At 24.1% G+C, this 20482-nt stretch overlaps 1 protein-coding gene across 2 annotated transcripts in view; it reads right to left on the reverse strand.

Annotated features, from left to right (window-relative positions):
* Positions 1-3670: 3670 nt before the first annotated feature.
* LOC107440391 (zinc transporter 86D) overlaps positions 3671-20482 on the reverse strand; it is a 47636-nt gene continuing 30824 nt past the window's right edge. For both annotated transcript variants that reach the window (XM_021148827.3, XM_021148826.3), the window contains 10 exons: positions 17799-17900; positions 16701-16814; positions 15919-16006; positions 14974-15097; positions 14136-14207; positions 12917-12973; positions 11889-12024; positions 10572-10662; positions 8652-8801; positions 3671-6877 (listed from right to left, as the gene is read on the reverse strand). In XM_021148827.3, the coding sequence (XP_021004486.1) occupies positions 6830-6877; positions 8652-8801; positions 10572-10662; positions 11889-12024; positions 12917-12973; positions 14136-14207; positions 14974-15097; positions 15919-16006; positions 16701-16814; positions 17799-17900 (982 nt within the window). In that variant the 3' untranslated portion in view covers positions 3671-6829. The remainder of the gene's footprint in view (positions 6878-8651; positions 8802-10571; positions 10663-11888; positions 12025-12916; positions 12974-14135; positions 14208-14973; positions 15098-15918; positions 16007-16700; positions 16815-17798; positions 17901-20482) is intronic.

The raw sequence follows: 20482 nt of genomic DNA on the forward strand, positions 1-20482 counted from the left end.
AAAAATTAGTTGATTGTATCTTATGTGTAAAATGAATAGTTACCTACAAAGTAATACAATTTACTAAAAAAATAAATAAGAGGCCATTAAAGAAATGTTGGAAAACTTGAATATCTATACGCTTTTAAAAACTTACTGTAATTCCACAATCAGATATAAAAACCAATTTACTGCGAAAAATTTTTTAGTAGTCTTTTTGTACACCTCAGCCAAAGTTTTGGATTTTAAAACAAATAACTTATGCAGTTAAAAACAAGTGTTTATTTAGAGTACAAAGAGCTTTTTACAATTGTTGTGGAAAAAAACATGTATAAAACTCGAGAAATACTGTAAAATAAAAGATTCATGTCACATACTTGATTTCTGATTCAAAACATTTTACCCAATCATATTTGTTCCCTCAAACCAATAAATAAATTATACATCACATTAACAGCATACATCATAAGAAGTCATTAGCAGTAATGCTTTAGAGCAGGGGTTCCAAAACTTATTGGAATCATTGCCCCGTAATCAAACAATATTCATTTGTGATACATTGTTTCAAATCTATTTTGTGTTTATGAGGCTATGAATAAAAAATTATAGAAGTAAGGAGAATATATACATTATTAATATAACGTGTATTGAAAATAAACACTAAACTTCAGTTGGAAAACGTACAAAGGTACTCTTGCTAAGTATGACAAATGTTTAGTGTTCGAATCACAGTCTTAAGTTTTACCACAACTAATTTTTTTTTATAATAAGTTTCAAACGATTTAAAACATTAGTTTTTGAGAATAAAGCTCATATTTTTCCCCTTGAAATGTATGTTAATTTAAAAATTTTGGCAAGAATCTATATCGTAGGCACCTGATAAAATACCCTCTCTCTCAACACTGCAAACACTTTCAGAACCCCTGTTTTAGAGCATTTTAAATAAGGGAAAAAAAGCAAACAAAAACAAAACTTAGAAATTTATTTTACACATAAAAGATCGAATTAAAGTGGCTAAAAAAATTTCTAATGCACAATCATTAACTGACTACAAAATGTTCTTAAATTTCCACCCTGCAGAATCCTTGTCAAAATTTCCACATTTTCAGAATCCTTGTCAAAAATGAAAATAATGTGGCGTTATAAACATTTATTAAGAAAAAAAAATACTAAATCTAAAGAACCGATATTAAACTCAATCATTTGAAAACTAAAACAAATCAAAGTAACTTAATTTATTAAATAAGATTAAAAAGCAGTCTTAATTTATATATCACAGAAATATCCTGCATTAAGAGCAGGACACAGATTATTGAAAATTAAAACTGGTGTGGAAACATTTAGAACCTTATTAAAACATCTACACAGAAAAAAAAGCTATATATTTCGAGAAGAACAAGCCTCTCCTCCTAAATCAGTGTTTCTAAATGCCTGATGAGGGGAAGCTCACTCTTCCCAAAACGTGTAGCTTTATTTCTTTGTTCCTTTAAGATGTTTTAATAAATATTCATACATGTTATTGTTGATAAGAAAAGTTTAATTTTTAAGTTTTCATCAGTTTTGGATTTTAATTAAAAGTACAAATGAATGCAAAGTGATTAATTTGAAAAAGAATTCTGCTGTGCAATAGAAAAATCAACGTAAGTGACAAAAAATTCAAAATTGAGATTTTTGCATCTATGTATGATAAGCTACACATTGCAAAAAATAATTTTCAAAATTAAATTTTGTTCTATCAGTTTTCTGAAATTCTATTTCATAGCAATTGCAATAGAAAGAAAAATAGTTGTGGAGTCACTTTTCTGGAAATCTACCGTGACGCACTTACGTTGCTTTTTTAAATGAGTGGCAGAATTCTTAATTCATTTTTCTCAAGATTCTGAAAATATGCAACCAGATTTTAAAGATAATGCAAGAAGACAATACAAGATGGTTTTAAACAGAGTTTAAATGTTTGGTTTCATTGAGAATCCACAGAATCTATTTTAACGAAATTGATTCACACTAGATTTAAAAAAACGACAAAAAAATTTAGAATAAAAAAAATTTTAAAAAGTAATTTAATTGAAAATGTTTTGGAAGTCATTAAATTTGAAAAAAGAAAACAAAGCAAAAAAGACACATGAGATCAAGTTTTTCTCCCAATTCATGAATCCAACTTTTCTTTACAATATTATAAAATAATATTGTATTTTAAAAATACACAAATTATATTTTAAAACTAATTCAATCAACAATCAAGATACTGCACTTATTTCTGCAATGGACAATGCACTAATGCTTCAACAGAACGTATTATTAATAAATTAAATGTTTGGACATTTTGTGCTAGTAATACTCTCTTTCATTTAACATTTTCCAGACAATTATTTATAACAACACATTCAATTTAAAATATATTATTTATGATTTTAAAAAAAGTGACTCCTGGATTTTAATAGACATTTTTCATAGCGATTACTTTGTACACAATTTGTTTATTGTAAAAAAACATAATTTAATAAGTAATTTATAACCATGGGAAAAGTTATTCAGTTACGTCTATAAATTAAAAAGAATAATGTATATTTTATTAGCTCATAAAATAATGAAATGTTTATGTTTCAAATTAAAAAAAAATATCTTTTTTTTCGCCACTGATGATTTTTTTAGAATTGAAACTATTTTCACATTTACGCATTTGAACAGTTGGTTTACTAATTTAATTGTATGAATCACTGCTTTGAATCCATATTCAGTTTTTATTTAAATAATATCTCACTAATCAGGTCTAAATCGCCTGCTTCTAATTTTTAAAATTTTTGACGAGAGCAACACCATAGACATTCTGGCATTACTCAGTGAATATAAAGCAAAAAGTTAATAAAGTTTTTTTAAGTTTGAAACAATAAATGGGGGGAAAATATACTTTATCATAAAAAAAGAGAATTCATTAAAAAAATTTACAGATTAAAATAATAGATCTTTTTTTAAATTTACTCTATTTTAATTTTATCTTTACATTTCATTTTAATTTTTTATTTAATTCATATGATTTAAGAATATTTTTAACCATTGAATCTAAATTGAAAGTAATTCCTAATAATTATAACTGATAAAAACAAAAGTGTTTAATTTTAGAAACTGCGCTATGAAATTTAATCTTATCGCATGAATATGGGATGATTGCAGTAACTGTAACTCTTATACAACAGTTTTAATTCTTTTACCGTTAGTCAAGTATCAATTTTTCAATTTGATCACACAAATACCAATTAGAAAATAGTGATATCAAACAAATATAATTATTTCCTTACCATAATTTTATTTTAATGTAACGTTTCACAATCTAGTTTTGTTGAATGTTTTCAGAATTGATTAATTGAGTGAAAACAAAATAGATTTGTTTTTTTCATGTGTGAATGAATTCTTAATTCCAATTATTAAGAAGAGGATTTCAATGAATAACTATTTATAAGTGACTGCATTTAACTACAAAAACTAAAATTAATTTAATTACCTTTTTAAAAAATGATTAGAAACATTTATTTTTCTAATTTAAATTTAAAGAAAAGATTGTATATCAATCATTTGACACTTTCTAATAAAGTTGTATTACTTAGCTACAGTATTACTGGGTAACAAAAAAAAATACTGCTATAATTTTTAAATGAATATCACTAACTTGCAGAAAGGAAATCCAATCAAAGCATTGTATCAGAAAATAGTTTTTTATTCAAAATATACCTTGATTGACCTATATAATAGGATTGGAATTTATATAACAACTGAAAGTATTTTATATATGCAAATAATGAAAAAAAATTAAGAAAACATAAATTATAAAATAAGTAAATAAATTAAAATAGTATTATGTTTTAGTCAATAACTTAAACTTTCTAACACATTTCAAACTTATAAACCAAGCTTTTAACAAAACAGATTTCACTTTAATACCAAAAATTTACAAATATCATACCATAACACAAATAAATAATAATAAAACCAACATATGCACATAAAAGCAAAAAATAGAACTAATCAAAAATGTTTAGTCAATGAAATCGGAAAATGGAAATAGAGCTACTAATATGGAGCATTAACCATGTAAAGCTAAGAGCAGATGGCTCTAAGAATTGAAATTTGTCGTAAGTTTTCCAAGTTACAACTTCTAATTGATTTTTATGCCTAAGCTTGAAAAATCACATCATCAAATATTATTAGACTTATGCTTACAATATAACGTGTTCTTACAATTCAGCTTTTACAGAAACCACAAATGAATTTGAAAGACTCTGCAATAATGGTACCTAAAACACAACAAATTGCAATATTTTACACAAATATAGCCAAATAAGGCATAACACTGAAAACAATGGAAACCTAACTTTATTTGTTGTGATATTAGCTTTTTAAATTTGTTTTAGGCTCACAAACTGTTCAAACTTATAAATTACAGAAAACTCTTATGAACGGTAAAATTTTGCATACATTTTAACAAAAATCACAATAATAAAACTTCTTTGGATATTCTGCCTGTTCACATACCACCTTGTAAGCATAACAGTAAATGGAAGGATACACCGGAAGTTTTATGAATTTTTTCAGGTGTAAGGAAGCTTGTTATTGTTTACATTCAATCAATCATAATTGGCAGTAGAAAATGATATAGAAAGGTCTAAAAAATACAATGGGAAAAAAATGGGATAAAACATATAATATGGGTCAAAGAAAATTTTTTTTCTAAGACATTATAAGTTAAACCTTTATCAAATAAATAGAAAGAATTCACTAACTTATAGAATATGAAAACTCAAAATACACTCAATAAACTTTTGGTTTAATTGCTTTTAAGTAAGGGTTCACAATATGGTATGGGACCCTTGAATGTGCAGCCCATAGCTTCCTGACCAAAAATTAATTTAAAAAACTATATTTTAACTTTGAAAAGATACTAATATTATAACATTTAAATTCAAATATATAGAGCTACTAATTCAAGATGACAAAACACTTTTCTTTTTCAAAATTAGGATATTTTTTTTACTGAAAATTTTCTTTAACCAAAGCATGTTTAAAACAAACATAATGCACTGTAAAATTTAAAGATACGGGTAAGAAAATATTAAACTTAATTTTTTCTCATGGAAATTTAAAATCCTGCTACGAATTCTAAATTTAGTAAGGTCCAAAAACATCCTATGTTAGTTAACAGGAAAATATTATGCATAAATTTTGTCTTTTAATTTAATCCAAATTGATATTGTTCTTATTACAATAAGAAATAATTAAATTAATATTAGTTAAAATAAAAACTAAATTTGCTGCAGCCCAAAAAAAAAAACGTCTGTGCCTTTCTTTGGAAAATAATTGTGACCCCTACTTTAAAGAACTGAGATCATATTTATTGAATGGAGAGAAAAAATAATTTAAAAAAATACATGCATTTAATTGTATAAAAAAAAACAATTTGATTTATTCATTATTTTTAACAGAGAAGAAATTATATTAAAACAAAAATAAACACTTAAAAAACTTTTGATAATCTCACACAGAAAAAACTAACTTTAAATTTAGAATTTTTTTTAACAGAACAAGCTATTTTATCTCATGTTCAGATCACATAATCAGTGTTGAAGTAAAGATATACTAAATGATGCATAGAAAAGAAATAGTTTTAAAAATTTTGAAAAAGCATTGAGGGAAACAAAGAAGTATAGAAATATCACTCTTCAACTAGTTTACCGTATCGTACATCTTAAAATATAAAAATTTTAAAAAAAAGGTCTTTCAGAAACTTGTGTAGCTTTAGCAAGGTCAAGACTTCAGATTTACAATCCTTCATTTCTTAACATTTTCATCGCAAATTTTTAAATTTACACCTTAATTTACAGTAATGAAGTTGAATATATTATAAGAAAAACTAATAAAATCTATTTTCCCTTAAATATACTTCAAACTGAAAATTACAATTGTACAGATGAAATAATTTGCAAATGTAAAACCTCCATTTTTATTAGTTAAAAATGAAATAAGGTTAGAAAATGTATTATAATATGCATTTTTTAAACAATTAAATTTAATTTTTGAGCATTAAATTGTTGTTTGGAAAATTAATTGCCAGTTTGTTGGACTATATTTAAAGAACTTCTAAGTAACATAATTAATATAAAAAGTGCATTCAAAATGGTAATTAATTACATTTAGGCATGATAAAATTTAATTTAATTTAGTACACACTATTTTCTAATGTCCCTTTCTCTCATATTAATGTTTAAGATAGACCAATTTTTTCATGATAAAATAAAAAAAGAATAGCTTTTAACATATTTTAAATATACTTATTTCATAGCAATTTAGGAGGTATAAAATAAAATTTTTTACTTTTTTAAAAAAATTTTATTTTGTTGAAAGACAGTTTTCTTCTATGATAGAGTAAACAATGCACTAAATAATCCTCATGAAATAAATGCCAAATTCTAAACAAATAATTTAAAAAGAACGATACCTGTCATATTGATATTTATTACAAAATATTACATAAAATGTTAAAACAAAATTTAAATAATAACAGTAATTAACAACAATGTTTATGAAAGTGCTTGGAAGTAAAAAATATATAATTTATCGATGATATTTTAGACTAGCTAAGATGAAGTCTAACAGATGCAGCACCCACAATATTTATACACCATGCATCCAAATACAGAATGATTTTCAATGACATCCAGACAAAAAAAAAAGTTTAAAAAGTTCAATAATTCTTCAAGGCCATCCACTTCCTAGCCTCTCTCACAAAATTTCCCCACCAAACAAAGGTGTAAACAAAAAGGTAATTAAGTAAAATCCATAATAGTTTCAATTTGTTATGCTACACTAAAGCGTAATCGATCTGTACATAGAGTTGCCGCACACCAACCTGAGGAAAAAAAGTATTTTAATAAAACATATAGTAATCTTAAAAATTATTTAAATCATTAAGAATATTGCGGTAAAAGGAAAAAATAATTTATTCATACAAAATGCGTCAATTTGTCTACATTCTTAAAGAGGATCTTCCATTATCCTCCTCCTTTTAGAATTCTTGTCAAATATGAAATATACATTAAGGGTTGAAAATTTATATTTAAGCAGGGGTGAATAAAGGACTACTGAATCCCTATACAGGGAAAGGTGAGATTCAAAAGAACAAAATCTATTTAATTACCCAAGGAAACAGAGAGAAGTTGAACGCAGATAGTTAAAAATCCTTTTAATCGGGTTTCAATCAGCTATTCAACATATAGTGGATCTCACCTTCTTCAGTAATGATTCTACTGCCTTTCATAGTGTCATAATTTATGCATAACCCCGTCAATGTGAATTTTCTTACTTTTTTTTTTACAAGAATTTTTAAAATGTACGTTAAGAGCATTGATTACAAAAAATATAAATGGTATGAGTTGAAAAATAACAAAAACTGTTCATTTTAGATAGTTATGGCAGATCAATGCTAACAGGAAGACAAGTATAAAAACGAAAGATAAGATCCTGTAATGCTGCCCTAGTGAGCTGGTGCAGGAATTTAAGGGTCTTTTTTCCGACTGCATACAAAAAAAAGGCAAAGTAAAAAGTAAGAGTCAGTTGTGACTATATTGCTCCAACAACCAGGGTGTAGGTTAAAAGCTAGATTGATGTCTATTCGTTTTTGATAAATAATAAAAATTCTAGTGAATTTGCTTTTGGGGTTTTTTTTCCTGAAGAAATACTGGGGTTTTACAGCCTTGCTACAATGATGCAATATAAATAGCAGAATTTGCTGGTGTAAAATAATGTTGATAAAAAAATTTTATCCAAAAATTACCCATCAGCACTTAATGAAAGTTAGTATTTGTCACTGTAAAAGAGAAATAATGATGTTAGCTATGATTCATGGGATATCGATATTGGTTTTTCACAGTTTCATGAACAATACAATTAATAAATTAAATTTATTCATGAATGAAAATTAATTATACCATTAAAAATTTTTTTTAATAACAAACTCATAAAAAAAGACATTAGGATATATTTATTTATATATAGCTTATTTACATATAGCTTATTTATAAAAGATTAATTTTTGTTGGATGAGACTCGTAGGTCACCACCATAAAGTACCCAAAATAATTGCAATCGAACTATACTTCCAATAATACACAAGGTAAATGATAACTATCTAAATAAATTTGATAAATGCAACAGGTTTATTAATAAATGCCATATTACTGCATCATATTTAACTTAGTTGTTTATTCATCTGTTTTACATCAATACATCTCTTTGTGTACTTTTTCAGATAATTCATTTTCTTATGTAATGCTTCGTAATTTTCGTAGGTTTTTCTTTTAGTTATTTTTTATGACTACTCTGCACTTTTTTATTCTTCTTCTATTGGAGACATTACGTATATTTTTTTTTTAAAGTTAATTTCTGCCAAAGTTGATTCAATAAACTTTATTTATCCTGCCTTACAAAGATAACCTTTTTAAATTGTAAACAGTTTGAATTATTCTACAACCACGCATTTTAATTAATAAATTATAATTACTCAAAATATATGTGCAGTTAATTTGTTTTCTGGAGCAAGAACTACTGAAGATATATATACAAATCAAAGCAAAATATGATTTACCTTTAAATTACAACTTACTAATACTACAAAAAAAGCTTACTTGAGTAAAAATATTGTGAGTGTGGCTTAATAAGTATCTAGCATCTGCAGTAGGAGCAACTTCTAATTTTATCGTACCAATATAAACATTGCTACATAATGTCCAAAATCTAGGTTCTTGAACACTATAAACTCCATCAAGTTGCATTACCTTAAAAAAGGACACATTTTAATAATTAAAAATCAACTGAAAATAAAGAGACAAGGTTTCTAAAAATAAAATAAAAACATGTAAAAAAAACAAGCCATTTAAAAAATTTCAAATTATTATGTGTATATCACAAAAATTAATAAATGTAACAAAAAAAAATTCAGAATATAGAATAAACATTTACAGTTTTGCTATGAAACTAACCTATTTTTTGAAAGTAACCTATTAATGCTTACTTTTTTAATTACAAATCACTAAAACTTAAAAAATATGTTTCCTAAATTACAAAATGTGTGCAAACTACAATATACTGATGAAACCAAATGGCTGTATTTTAAAAAAACAAATAACATCAAATAATAGTTATTGCTCTTGAAATGAAACATTAAGTTTTGTAAGAAGGTCATATTACAGTAGCATTCAACTTCATTTATCTTATACATAAAACTTAATTTTAAAAAAAAAAACACATTGAATTAAAATATTCTTTTATAATAATAATATAAATTTTATTAATAACTTTATAATAATCTTTAATAATTATAAAATGGTCTCAGAATGTATTAAAAAGTAATCAAAAAAGTGATATACTTCTTTTTCATAGTGAATACAAACATTAGACAGAGAAATGTTATGCACGTTAGATATACTATATAATAACCCTTAACTACAATAACAGAAATAGTATGAGTTTAATATTAAGTTTAAATAACTAAAAAAAACTTAATATGAATATTCAACTGTGCAAATTATTTGATCCATAAAAAAAATTATAGAAGAAATATATTTAGTTTCATAAAAACTTCCAGATTCAGAAAATTTGAAGGTTTGATTAAAAATAAATAAAGGATTATCAGCAATGGCCTAGTTTTGGGGAGGGTTTGGGAGACAAAACCCCCTCCAAAATTAAACATTACTTGATTAATGAACTATAGTAGGATAAAAAGGACCTAGATATAAAAAGTTTTCATTCTTCATTTTATTTAATTTAAGCGTTACGAATGAATATATATATATATATATATAATAAATAAATAAATACAAGAAAACACGAAGAAAGTTAAGAAAAACAATAAGTTTCATTTATTGCGCTTACGCTGCAAGTAAACAGAACTCATTAGATAAGTTCAAAATGAAGAATAAAACAAAGAAAAATAATAGACATATGAAAAAGGGGGAAATAATAAGTAAAAAAATAACAAACAACAGTTCAAAAAAAAAAGAAAAAAGGATGAAATTTTATTTAAAGAACCGGGAGAAAAAAAACGGAAAAAAAAGATATAATCTTTTAATATTTAGTTTCATAAAAACCAAATATTACTTACGGATATAGATATAATCGTGTGGGCTGATGAAAAGATTATATCTCTCTTTTTTTTTTGAACTGTTGGTTGTTATTTTTTTACTTATTATTTCCCCCTTTTTCATATGTCTTTAATTTTTCTTTGTTTTATTCTTCATTTTGAACTTATCTAATGGGTTCTGTTTATTTGCAGCTTAAGCGCAATAAATGAAACTTATTGTTTTTATTAACTTTCTTCGTGTTTTCTTGTATTTATTTATTTATATATATATATATATACATACACACACACATTAGAAGGAGATTACCGATTATAACTCCCCTCGAACAAACATTAAAACTATGCTGCTGATTATCAGGGATGTCAGATTAGAGGGAATTCAATCACAATGTGATTATACTCTACAAATCAGAAACTCTGAAAATGACAAGCAAAAAAATCAAGGTCACAATCCAGGCATACATACTCTTTGGTAAACACCAGGAAGAACATGATCTAAAGCTTTAGGTGTCCTTTGCATTAAAACACTAGTAGAATCTTTAAGCAAAGGAATCACACTGAAAAAAATAAATAATATTAATTTTTACAATTCATAATAATTAATTATTTTTGCATACTTATGTATAATTAATGCAATTTTAATTAATTAATTTTAATTAATTACTTTCACATTTAAATATTTTTATAAAATTGACTTTTATTATTACATTATAAACTATTAATAATTAGCAGTATTATATTATTTTTTATAATTCCAATTAATTTTAAATTCAAGAATATTAATTTTAAATTTAAAAAATCAATAAAAAAGCAAAGCAAAACATTTAAAGCACTTAATTAAGAATTAATTAAATTATGTTTAGAAAGAAAAAGCATTGCGAAAATAAAAGTAACAACAACAAAAAAAGAGCAAGAATGAGGAGGGGACTTTTTGAATTCAGACATTTATTTTAATTTATTAAAATTAATGATGTTTAAAACTCATAAAAAATTTGATGTTTGAAAATTTGTTTTCAAATAATAATAAAAAAAATCCTAATAATAAAAATTTATTATTTCTAAGCAATATTTCTTTTTAAAGTATTAAATAACAGGTCAACATTTAAGCCTGACTCAAGTTTGCACTCCCTCAAATTATCAAACTCAGTTCAAATGTTTCATATGTGTAATAGTAAAAGTGCTTTTTTTAACTGTTATAAAAAATTTATTTTCTTTCTGCTACTGATTATCTTGAGTACACTTTTCCATTGCTAATTTTTCTGAATATTTTTTTCCTCTGAACCTTTATTTTATCAGAATAAAGCTTTTAGTTCTATAAATTATCTCAGAAATCTCAAATTATATCTTTTGAAATAATGCAACAAAACTTTAAATAAAAAAATGCAGAAATACACAAATCAAAAAATTTTCTCTTCGCTTAAAGTATTCTCCAGAAATACACAAAAAGTATAATTAACATTAAAAGGTCCAAACTTTCAACTGCTCTCCAGACCAAATTATCAGGATCATATTTCCCAAGTTGCAGCTACCCCCATATGTTAGGTGTTAGGAATCATAATCCGTCAAAAAAAGTCTATTAACTCAGAGAACTCACTCACTTTGCGTCCGATTTCGCAGCTTAAAACATTGTAACATATTTTACATATAAAAGCAAGCATACATTAGCATACTGAAAAGAAAATGCTTAAAAGAAGAGACAAAATAATTTTAAAAATTTTATAAGAAAATGTGCAAGAATAGCTAAAAACTACATCTGTGATTTGAAAACTAATTAAGTACTTACCTGAAACCAATCAGAGTAGCGATAAACATTGAACATATGGGATCTGCAATCATCCAACCAAACTGGCTCATTAAAATGGCTGATACAATAACGCCGACGCTTCCTAATGTATCAGCTAAGATATGAAGGAACACACCTACAAATATTCATTTTATTGAATTTAAAATTTGAATATATTTACATTGTTAGCACATATTTTAATATCGTGTGATAAAAAGATAAACAGGCATGTTTCAAGTCTTGTTACAAGATTAAATTATACCAAAAAGCTTAATCATTTATTTATATAAAGATTTTTTTTTCTTTTTTAAAAAAAAAATATATATATATATATATATATATAATTGAAGATAAGTTAAAAAGAAAAAAATTTTAAAAATAATTTTAAAACAATTAAAAAAACATAATAATTAAAAAAAATTAATACATTTAAAAAAAACTAACTTGTAATATGAAAATTTTTTTAAATGTTTATATTATATTTAGTTTACTGAAATCATTCAATTAGTAAACAAGTGAAGTTTAAAAAAATGCATTTCATTTATTAATTAATAGATAAGTAAATAACAATTATGTTCAATATATAAATTTTAAAAATGTAAATTTTAAAAGAAAATTTCTTAAATTATATGAATTTGTGATATAAATTCTTTGATATTTACTTTAAAAAAATGTAAAGATCTTTTTAAATTTAAAGTTACTTTCTTTTCCAAAACTTTAATTTTTTGTTAAAAATGTTATAATGTACTTTGATTTCTTTGAATTGACATACTTTTAAGAGATTTTTTGAGGTGCAAATAAATTTTTTATGCTATCTTCGTTTTAAATTTTTTGTGAATATCTTCTTAAATTGTTTATATAAACATTTCTCTGAACACCTGTTTTTTTAACAATATTTTAAAACGTTTGTTTAAACATAAATTTATTACAAATATAAAATTTATTTTATTAATTACATGTTTATGAAAGATTAAAGATAAAAAAAATAATAAATATATCAAACAGAACTATTACAAGTAACCAATTACCATGCATAATCTGACTATTTCCACCATTTGTTGGTTGCTCTTCACTTTTATCATTCCCTAAAAATAACACATTTTTTATTAGTATTTTTTCCTCTAAATATATTAAAATTACTTTTATTACTTTCTGAAAACAAATTACTGTATTTTATTACTTTAGAAGTTAAATTACTTTTTGAAAACACTTTTAAACACCTAATATATTAAACTGCATACATAAAGTACTGCTGAAATTTTTTTCAAATGCATTGCATATATGAATAAAAATTAAAGTATTTCTAAAAATAATACGCAATTTTTAATTCAAATTTTTAAGCAGTTAGTAATATGTATTACTTAATAACAAAGTTACATAATCTATGAAACAATTAATACTGATTTTACAACTAGATTTTTAAATTTTTTTTCAATTAATCCTTCATAAATAATACAGCTAAAATAATATAACTAGCAAAATTTCAATTTAAAACATAAAATATATTTTAAAAAATATGTTTTTAAACTTGCAAGTAATAATAAAAAAGGTGAGTAGAATCAAAAATGTTAACAATAATCTCTAAAAATATCAAAATTAACTACAAACTCTAACAAAATGTAAATAATAATAATCTTTTCATAACAGATTGATGCAAGCTACTTAAAAAATTGCAATAGGGATAATTCGAAGAAAGTGAAATCTTTATCAACACAAAATTAACAAAGATGGAATAAATATTTCAATCAAAGCATTGATCAATACTTTAGCTAATCTCATTAAAATTAAACTATTGTTTTCTTTACATAGTTCTAAAATATATCATCCTCCTCTACTGGCGGAGGTTATGTTTTTATAGAAAACTAGAAAATGTCTATAGGATGTAATGTTCAGGCAACACACAACTCAGGTAACACTATATTCCAAAACAATTAGATGCAATATTAACTTGAAGACTTATAAACTAAATAAAAACAATTTTCTTATTCACATAATAAGATTTTCTTTAGGCGTAAATCACTGATCATTGCAAATAAAAATTTCAGCATCAGAAATCTTACCACTTTATCTTTAATGTTAATTTCATCAATGATAAATACAATGGTTTACTGCAGAGTGCATAAATGCATTTCAATAAATCAAAAAACATATGATTTTCTTAAGTAATTTAAGATTTTTTTAATTTATAAAGTAACTTAATATTTCTTAATTTATAAAGTAATTGAAATCTTTCATAACTCTACTTACCAAAACCATGGGAATGGTTATGACCATGCTCGTGATTATGTGATTGTCCACCATGGCTGTGACCATGATCTCCTTAAAAATATATAAATATTATTCCTTCAATACCCTCAATACTAAATTTTAAAAAAAGGATTAGAAATAAGAAATTAAATTTCTATTAAAAATAAAAAAGGATATTATTCCTCAGTAGTTAAAAAAGAGTAATATCAAAAATTGCTAACATAACTTCAATTGAATTTATTTTAGTAACTATATTCATCAAACTAAAATCAAGATATATTAAAAAAGCAAAATTATGTATCCGGTAACGATTGCAAAAACTCTAACAATGAAGTTTGTTTTCACAACAAAAAAGTGTGTAACTAAAAAAGCATCTAAAAGAATAATTTATGCAATTGAAAAGATAATACATTGTAACTAAGGAATCTTCGGAAAATATAATTTTGTATTTTTTTCTCCCCAACATAAAGTTTTTAATAGCTAATGTAAATTCATAAAAATTTAACAAGCAAGAAGATTTTGGATAATATGTTTTTTTAATACCATGGCAACATTAAATAAAAGAAACAAAAAGTCTTCCGACTTTATTAAACTTTCCAAAAAGTCTTCTTGAATAATAAAATTACGGATTATTTTTTTTATAACTCACCATTTATCAAAAAAACTAATTTGATTGAACAGATTTTAGTAAGTTAATAAAGTTACTATTGTAGTAATATGGATCCTATGTGTTAATTAATATGTTAATCCTATAATAGTAATAATGATCCTATGTGTTAATTAGTCTCATAAGGATTACTTACCATAAAATAAAAACTAAGCATAAAGTAAAACTTACCTCCACCATGTGAATGATTATGCCCATGTTGAAAAGCAAATATTCCTACTAAATTAACAAGAAAACCAAGCACTGAAACAACAAAAAGCCTTTCATGCTTTACTTCAGGAGGCTCTATCGCTCTCTATAAAAATAAATAAATTAATAAATAAAAATAAAGCAAGGCCATTCACATAAAATATTAAATGAATGCAACATTTTTAGCATTTTGATGATGGAAATTTATATAATAAATACATTTGTTTAGTGTCAAAGGGGTTATAAAATAAGTCCTTAATTTTAAAAAAAAAGAGCAAATTTTAAAAAAAAGAGAGAAAGAAACAAAAAATGTGATAATGAAATAAGAATTTTACTTTTTTTATAAATTCTGAGTCCCCAAATGTTTCACAATAACTTTTGCTGAAGAAACTATTTAAATTGGAAACGGAAAATTCTATACCCATTTCAGAAGTATATAATTAGAATTCTCAAATAGTGCCTGTTTGTTCTGAAACCTTTCTAATCTGGATAAAATGTAATTAATGAATAAATATAAATTCTTCTTTAAAATAAAAATAAAAAAACAAGAAATAAAAAGCGTACAAAAATAAATTGATAATATCACCACAGTTTTATAAACTCTTAGTTGTCAAATATTTTGAAATAAATCTTGGTTAAAACTATTAAGTTGATTTTGACATCAAAGAAGATTTAAAAAGGTGCATATATTTTGCTTGTTTTTTAATTTTTTTATTACAATATATTTTTTTTTTTCATTTTGCTTTCTGAATATCAGTGAGTTACAATAAATTTATTATTTTTAATAAACATTTTGTTATGGTTTGTAGTGCATACATTGTTTCAAAGTCATAGGCTAACTATCAACGCTCACAAAACTGTTACTTTTTTTCTTCCTTTGAGCCTTTTAAACATAAGGAGAAAAATTATTAATCACTATTAACTTACTTCGACAGCTTCAGAGAAAATGAAGAATGCTATAAATAAAAGGAAGAGGCCATTTACAAAGCCAGCTAACACTTCAGCTCTGACGTACCTGGAATTAAAATAATATTTTTAAAAAAATTTAATTATACAAATTTCAATCAGATTAAACTTATAATTTATATTAATTTTTATTAGTTATGCCGTAATTATGTAGGAGAGAAGATGATTAAGACACTAATTTCTTTCTTAAATTTCTATTCAAGATAGAGGGTTTTAAATTTGTGTGTGTGTGTATATATATATAATAACATTGTATGAAATATGAACAGTAACAAGTACTGCAGGTGGAAAAAGAGAAGTTTTTTCATATAATCATTTTTAATAGCAGCTTCAGTAGCTTTTTATGTAATCATTTAATGACATGTATCGCCTTATACGTTCAGGATTTTAAACAAAAAATCTTACAAGTAATCCCCAAGGGATAATTCACCAATTATAATAAGCTATAAAACTTAGTAAAATGTTTAACATTTAAAAAAAAAACTTAATTATTTTTCCATAATTATTTATTTCTATTTTCCTCAATTGATACCTACTACTTATAAATTAAATTTAGTTGTATATCATATCTCGGTTAATTTGACAGGATTATCGTCTTTCTAATGAGTAAGTACTTCTATCTTTGTATTTTTGCCTGCTGATTTACAAAATAAAGTTGTTCTGTTACTCACAAAAAGAAAATTTACTTCATAAAATGTGCAAAGAGGATACTCAAAAGTGAGAAAACAAAGTAAACGACATACCCGTATGGATATCGATCATTTGCTCGCCATTTAGTAATCACAGATGCAGCTAAGCCAGCTAATAGAGCTGTGCAATCAAAAAACATATGAAATGAGTCAGATATGAGTCCTAAACTGCAAAATATAATGGGAAATATATAGTTATTCCACAACTTTTATAGTAAAACCTGAAACAGAACTTAATCTTATACCAAGAACATTTTTTACCAAATAGTAACTTACAAATGCACAAAAATAATTTTTAAATTAAACACATTTTTTTTTCAGTTAAAACTCATTTTGTCAATTGTTAATGAAAAAATTTTATTAACATTGCTTGGTAAGTTTTATAAAATAATTTATTAAATTGAAAAATTGCTTTTATTTTATAAATAAATAAGCAGTAATAATGAGAAATATTTCTAAAGAAATAAAAAAAAGAATTTGCTTATTCTCATGACTAAAATGTGCTATATAATTGTTCTATTAGCAATTCTTTTTTATATACAGATTTTAAAATAATTCAAGTCAATAGTTACAAAACTAAAAATAAAATATGGTAGTTAAGGGATAAAAACAAAGTTTATTAAAATTTAGGTACACTTTCTAAAAATAAAGCACGTAAAAAATTTTTTTATTGTTATTCAGCAATTACACAAGCTAAACAACAAGATGCAATGAGCATTCTTACTTATTTATTTTATTTAGCTACTTATTTTGAAATTAAATAAATAAAAAATGTAATACTTTCTTTCGAAAAAAATTTAAAAAAAGAATTTCAAAAAAATTTATTTCAGTTGTGTCCATTTAATAGTACACATAAAATCCTAGAACTAGAAGAAATTAATTAATTAATAGAAGAATTTTCATATGGATTCGTGAAAAAATGAATAATTATATATAATTCCTTGATTACTCCTAAGTTTAATATAATATAAAATTTTGATAATTTAAAAATCACTTTAAAAAATTAAGTAACATTAAAACAATATTTTGAAATTTATTAGCAAGCATACATCATTTATTAAAATTAGTTTGTTTTTAATATAAAAATGGTTTTTATCAATAAAATGTTTTTAAAATAAAACGAAATAAAATATTTTTAGAAATTAATGTTACCTGTTTGTCCACACACCATAGAATAATTCTACAAAAGCAAATGAGAGATTGAGCATCAAAAAACAAAATAAATTCCTTGAAGTTTTGTCAGCTAATATTAACCTAAAAATAGAAAATATAAATTTTAAAATATATTAGTTTTTTTTCTTAAACGTATAATAATAAATTAATCGAACATTTTTATTGAATTCTGATCAAATTTATAGTGGAAATACTGCTATTTTTAAAACAATATATGTTAAAAAAAATGCATATTTAACAAAATTTATTCGATTATAATTAATTTAAGACTAGATATGGGATGATTCATAAGGCATGATATTAATATATATTGTTAAAAAAAAATTTTAAATATGTATCTATGCCAGAAAAATCTTAGTATTAAATGAGAATACATTTAAAAAAAAACACATATATTCACAAAATACCTGTATAAAATTATAATTTTTCCTAGCTGTCTCTTAAGATGTGGATTACCCAATTACAATTGGAATTTATGGAATTACACTTTTAAACTTAAGGGATCCACTAAAAAACTACTTTTTTAAACTCTTAAACTAAAAATTCAATAGATTCATAAATAATTAAAATGTTTTTAAAAAGAAAATTAATAACTTAAATTTTTTTAAGAAACCGCTATCATAGCTGTTCATTGCAGAATATGCAGCTCGAAAATGATACCATAAAATTCACATTGTTGTATAACTGAAAATGCTTCAGAAGGCACATAATTAAAGTGCTCTGCACCGGCAAGATTATCACATTGATGTTTGAAATCATTTAAACGGTATCACTAAAGCAAATTAGACAAAACAATAAATATTTTATAAAGAGAAGCAAAACAGAAATACACAATTTTGACTGCTTTAATGCCAACAAATTAATATTTTCAATAGTTGGCACAAACATAGTGCTCAATTTTAAATACACATTAACGTTAATCCAACAACCTAGAATTAAAATGAATTATACTATTTGTGTATGTAGATCAGTATAGAATTAGGCTTAACTACGATTTCAGATTAAACTTCTTGGTGTTATATTTTAAATAGTTTTTGCTTTCTCTAATTTTAGTTGATAGTGTGCAGTCCAGCCAATAGCAACACGGTCTACAACTTTTGCTGTTCGCCACGATGCTATAACGAAACCCCACACATCTTCATTCAAAAGGTGTGTGACATTGGCTGTTGAGTTATTTTTGTATTTATTTATATTATTGCATTCTTTATATCGCATTTTGCACTACATTTGCTTTAATTTTCGTCAGCAGCTTTTGCGCGTGTTTATCAGAACCCTAAATGATGATTAGCATTTTTTTTTTCGCGGAACCCAGATTTAAAAAATAAAGTTCACTAAAAATAAACATATTAACCAAAGAAACATTACTAATCATTTGGAAAATATTTAATGGAGGTAATTAAATTAATTTTTTAACCGTTTTATTAAAAATAGACTTAAAATTAAGAGTTATGTCAGAATTTGCAGATCCGAAGGGGGAACTAAATAGTTTAGTTGAAAATTAGGTTTTTGATTACTCATAAGCTAAAAATAAAATAACCGGAATTTATGGTTTTCGTTGAAATGAAAACGAAAAAGAACTGAAGAAACGAAACAAACATTGAGAATAGTTATCAGAGAAACACATTTCGTTATTGTTGAATTGTGTTATTTTCTTTGAATCGGAAAGTTTGATAGGAAGTACTTGCGTAATTATTATTATTTGAAAAATAACACTATCTTTTTCACTGACATTTTGCTTCAATAATTTCATAAAAAAAGGCGAAATATTAAATAAATAATAATGATTTGAATATAAATATAGTTACATGCATAAAAAATCATTAATGTTTAAAAAATGTCCCAATTCTCGGAACCTATGTGACCCTTTCAAGGAAACCTGGAATTCCATGGAACACCTTTTGGGAACCACTGTAATAGAGTTTAATGGGTTTAAATAAAATTTTGTAATAAAAAATGCGTAATATTTTTTCTAAATTATATTTCATTATATGTATCGCACCCTGACAAGAAAAGTAAAAAAACAGCAATTTTGAGGACATGTCAATAAAAAAAATATGTATGGAGTGCCCCATATCACTAGCGAGACTAACGAAGAAAATTAAGAAAAACAAAAAGTTTTAGTACTGCACATAAGCTGTAAATATATAGAACCCATAAACTAAGTTAAAATACAGAGAAAATAAGAAGAAAAAAATATATATATTTTTAAAGAAGAAAAAAAATATTAATAAATTAAGTGTTTTTTAAAAATTTAAAAAAACGCGGCAAACAAAATAAGGAAACGATATCATTTTGTCATCAGCTCACACGATTATATCGGTAAAAAGAGTGCTTTATTGTATTAATATGGCCAAAATAAACTATTCAACATTTAATAGTACTAATATATATAATATATTAAGCAGGGTTCGTGATTTTTTTGATTTTTTTAGAAAAAATCAAAAAAGTCAGATTTTTTTGATTTAAATCGGATTTTTTTGATTTAAATCAGATTTTTTTGATTTTTATTCAAATACACTATAAGAACTTTGATTTATGACAAAAAAGCTTTATAAATGTTTAATTAAAATTATATTAATATTAAAATTATATTATAAGAATATTTTAGAAGCTCTAACTACCTAAAACAATTTTTCATTATAGTACATAGCTTTGAATGCATA

This window comes from Parasteatoda tepidariorum, chromosome 4, assembly GCF_043381705.1.
Source record: "Parasteatoda tepidariorum isolate YZ-2023 chromosome 4, CAS_Ptep_4.0, whole genome shotgun sequence".
Classification (NCBI taxonomy): domain Eukaryota; kingdom Metazoa; phylum Arthropoda; class Arachnida; order Araneae; family Theridiidae; genus Parasteatoda; species Parasteatoda tepidariorum.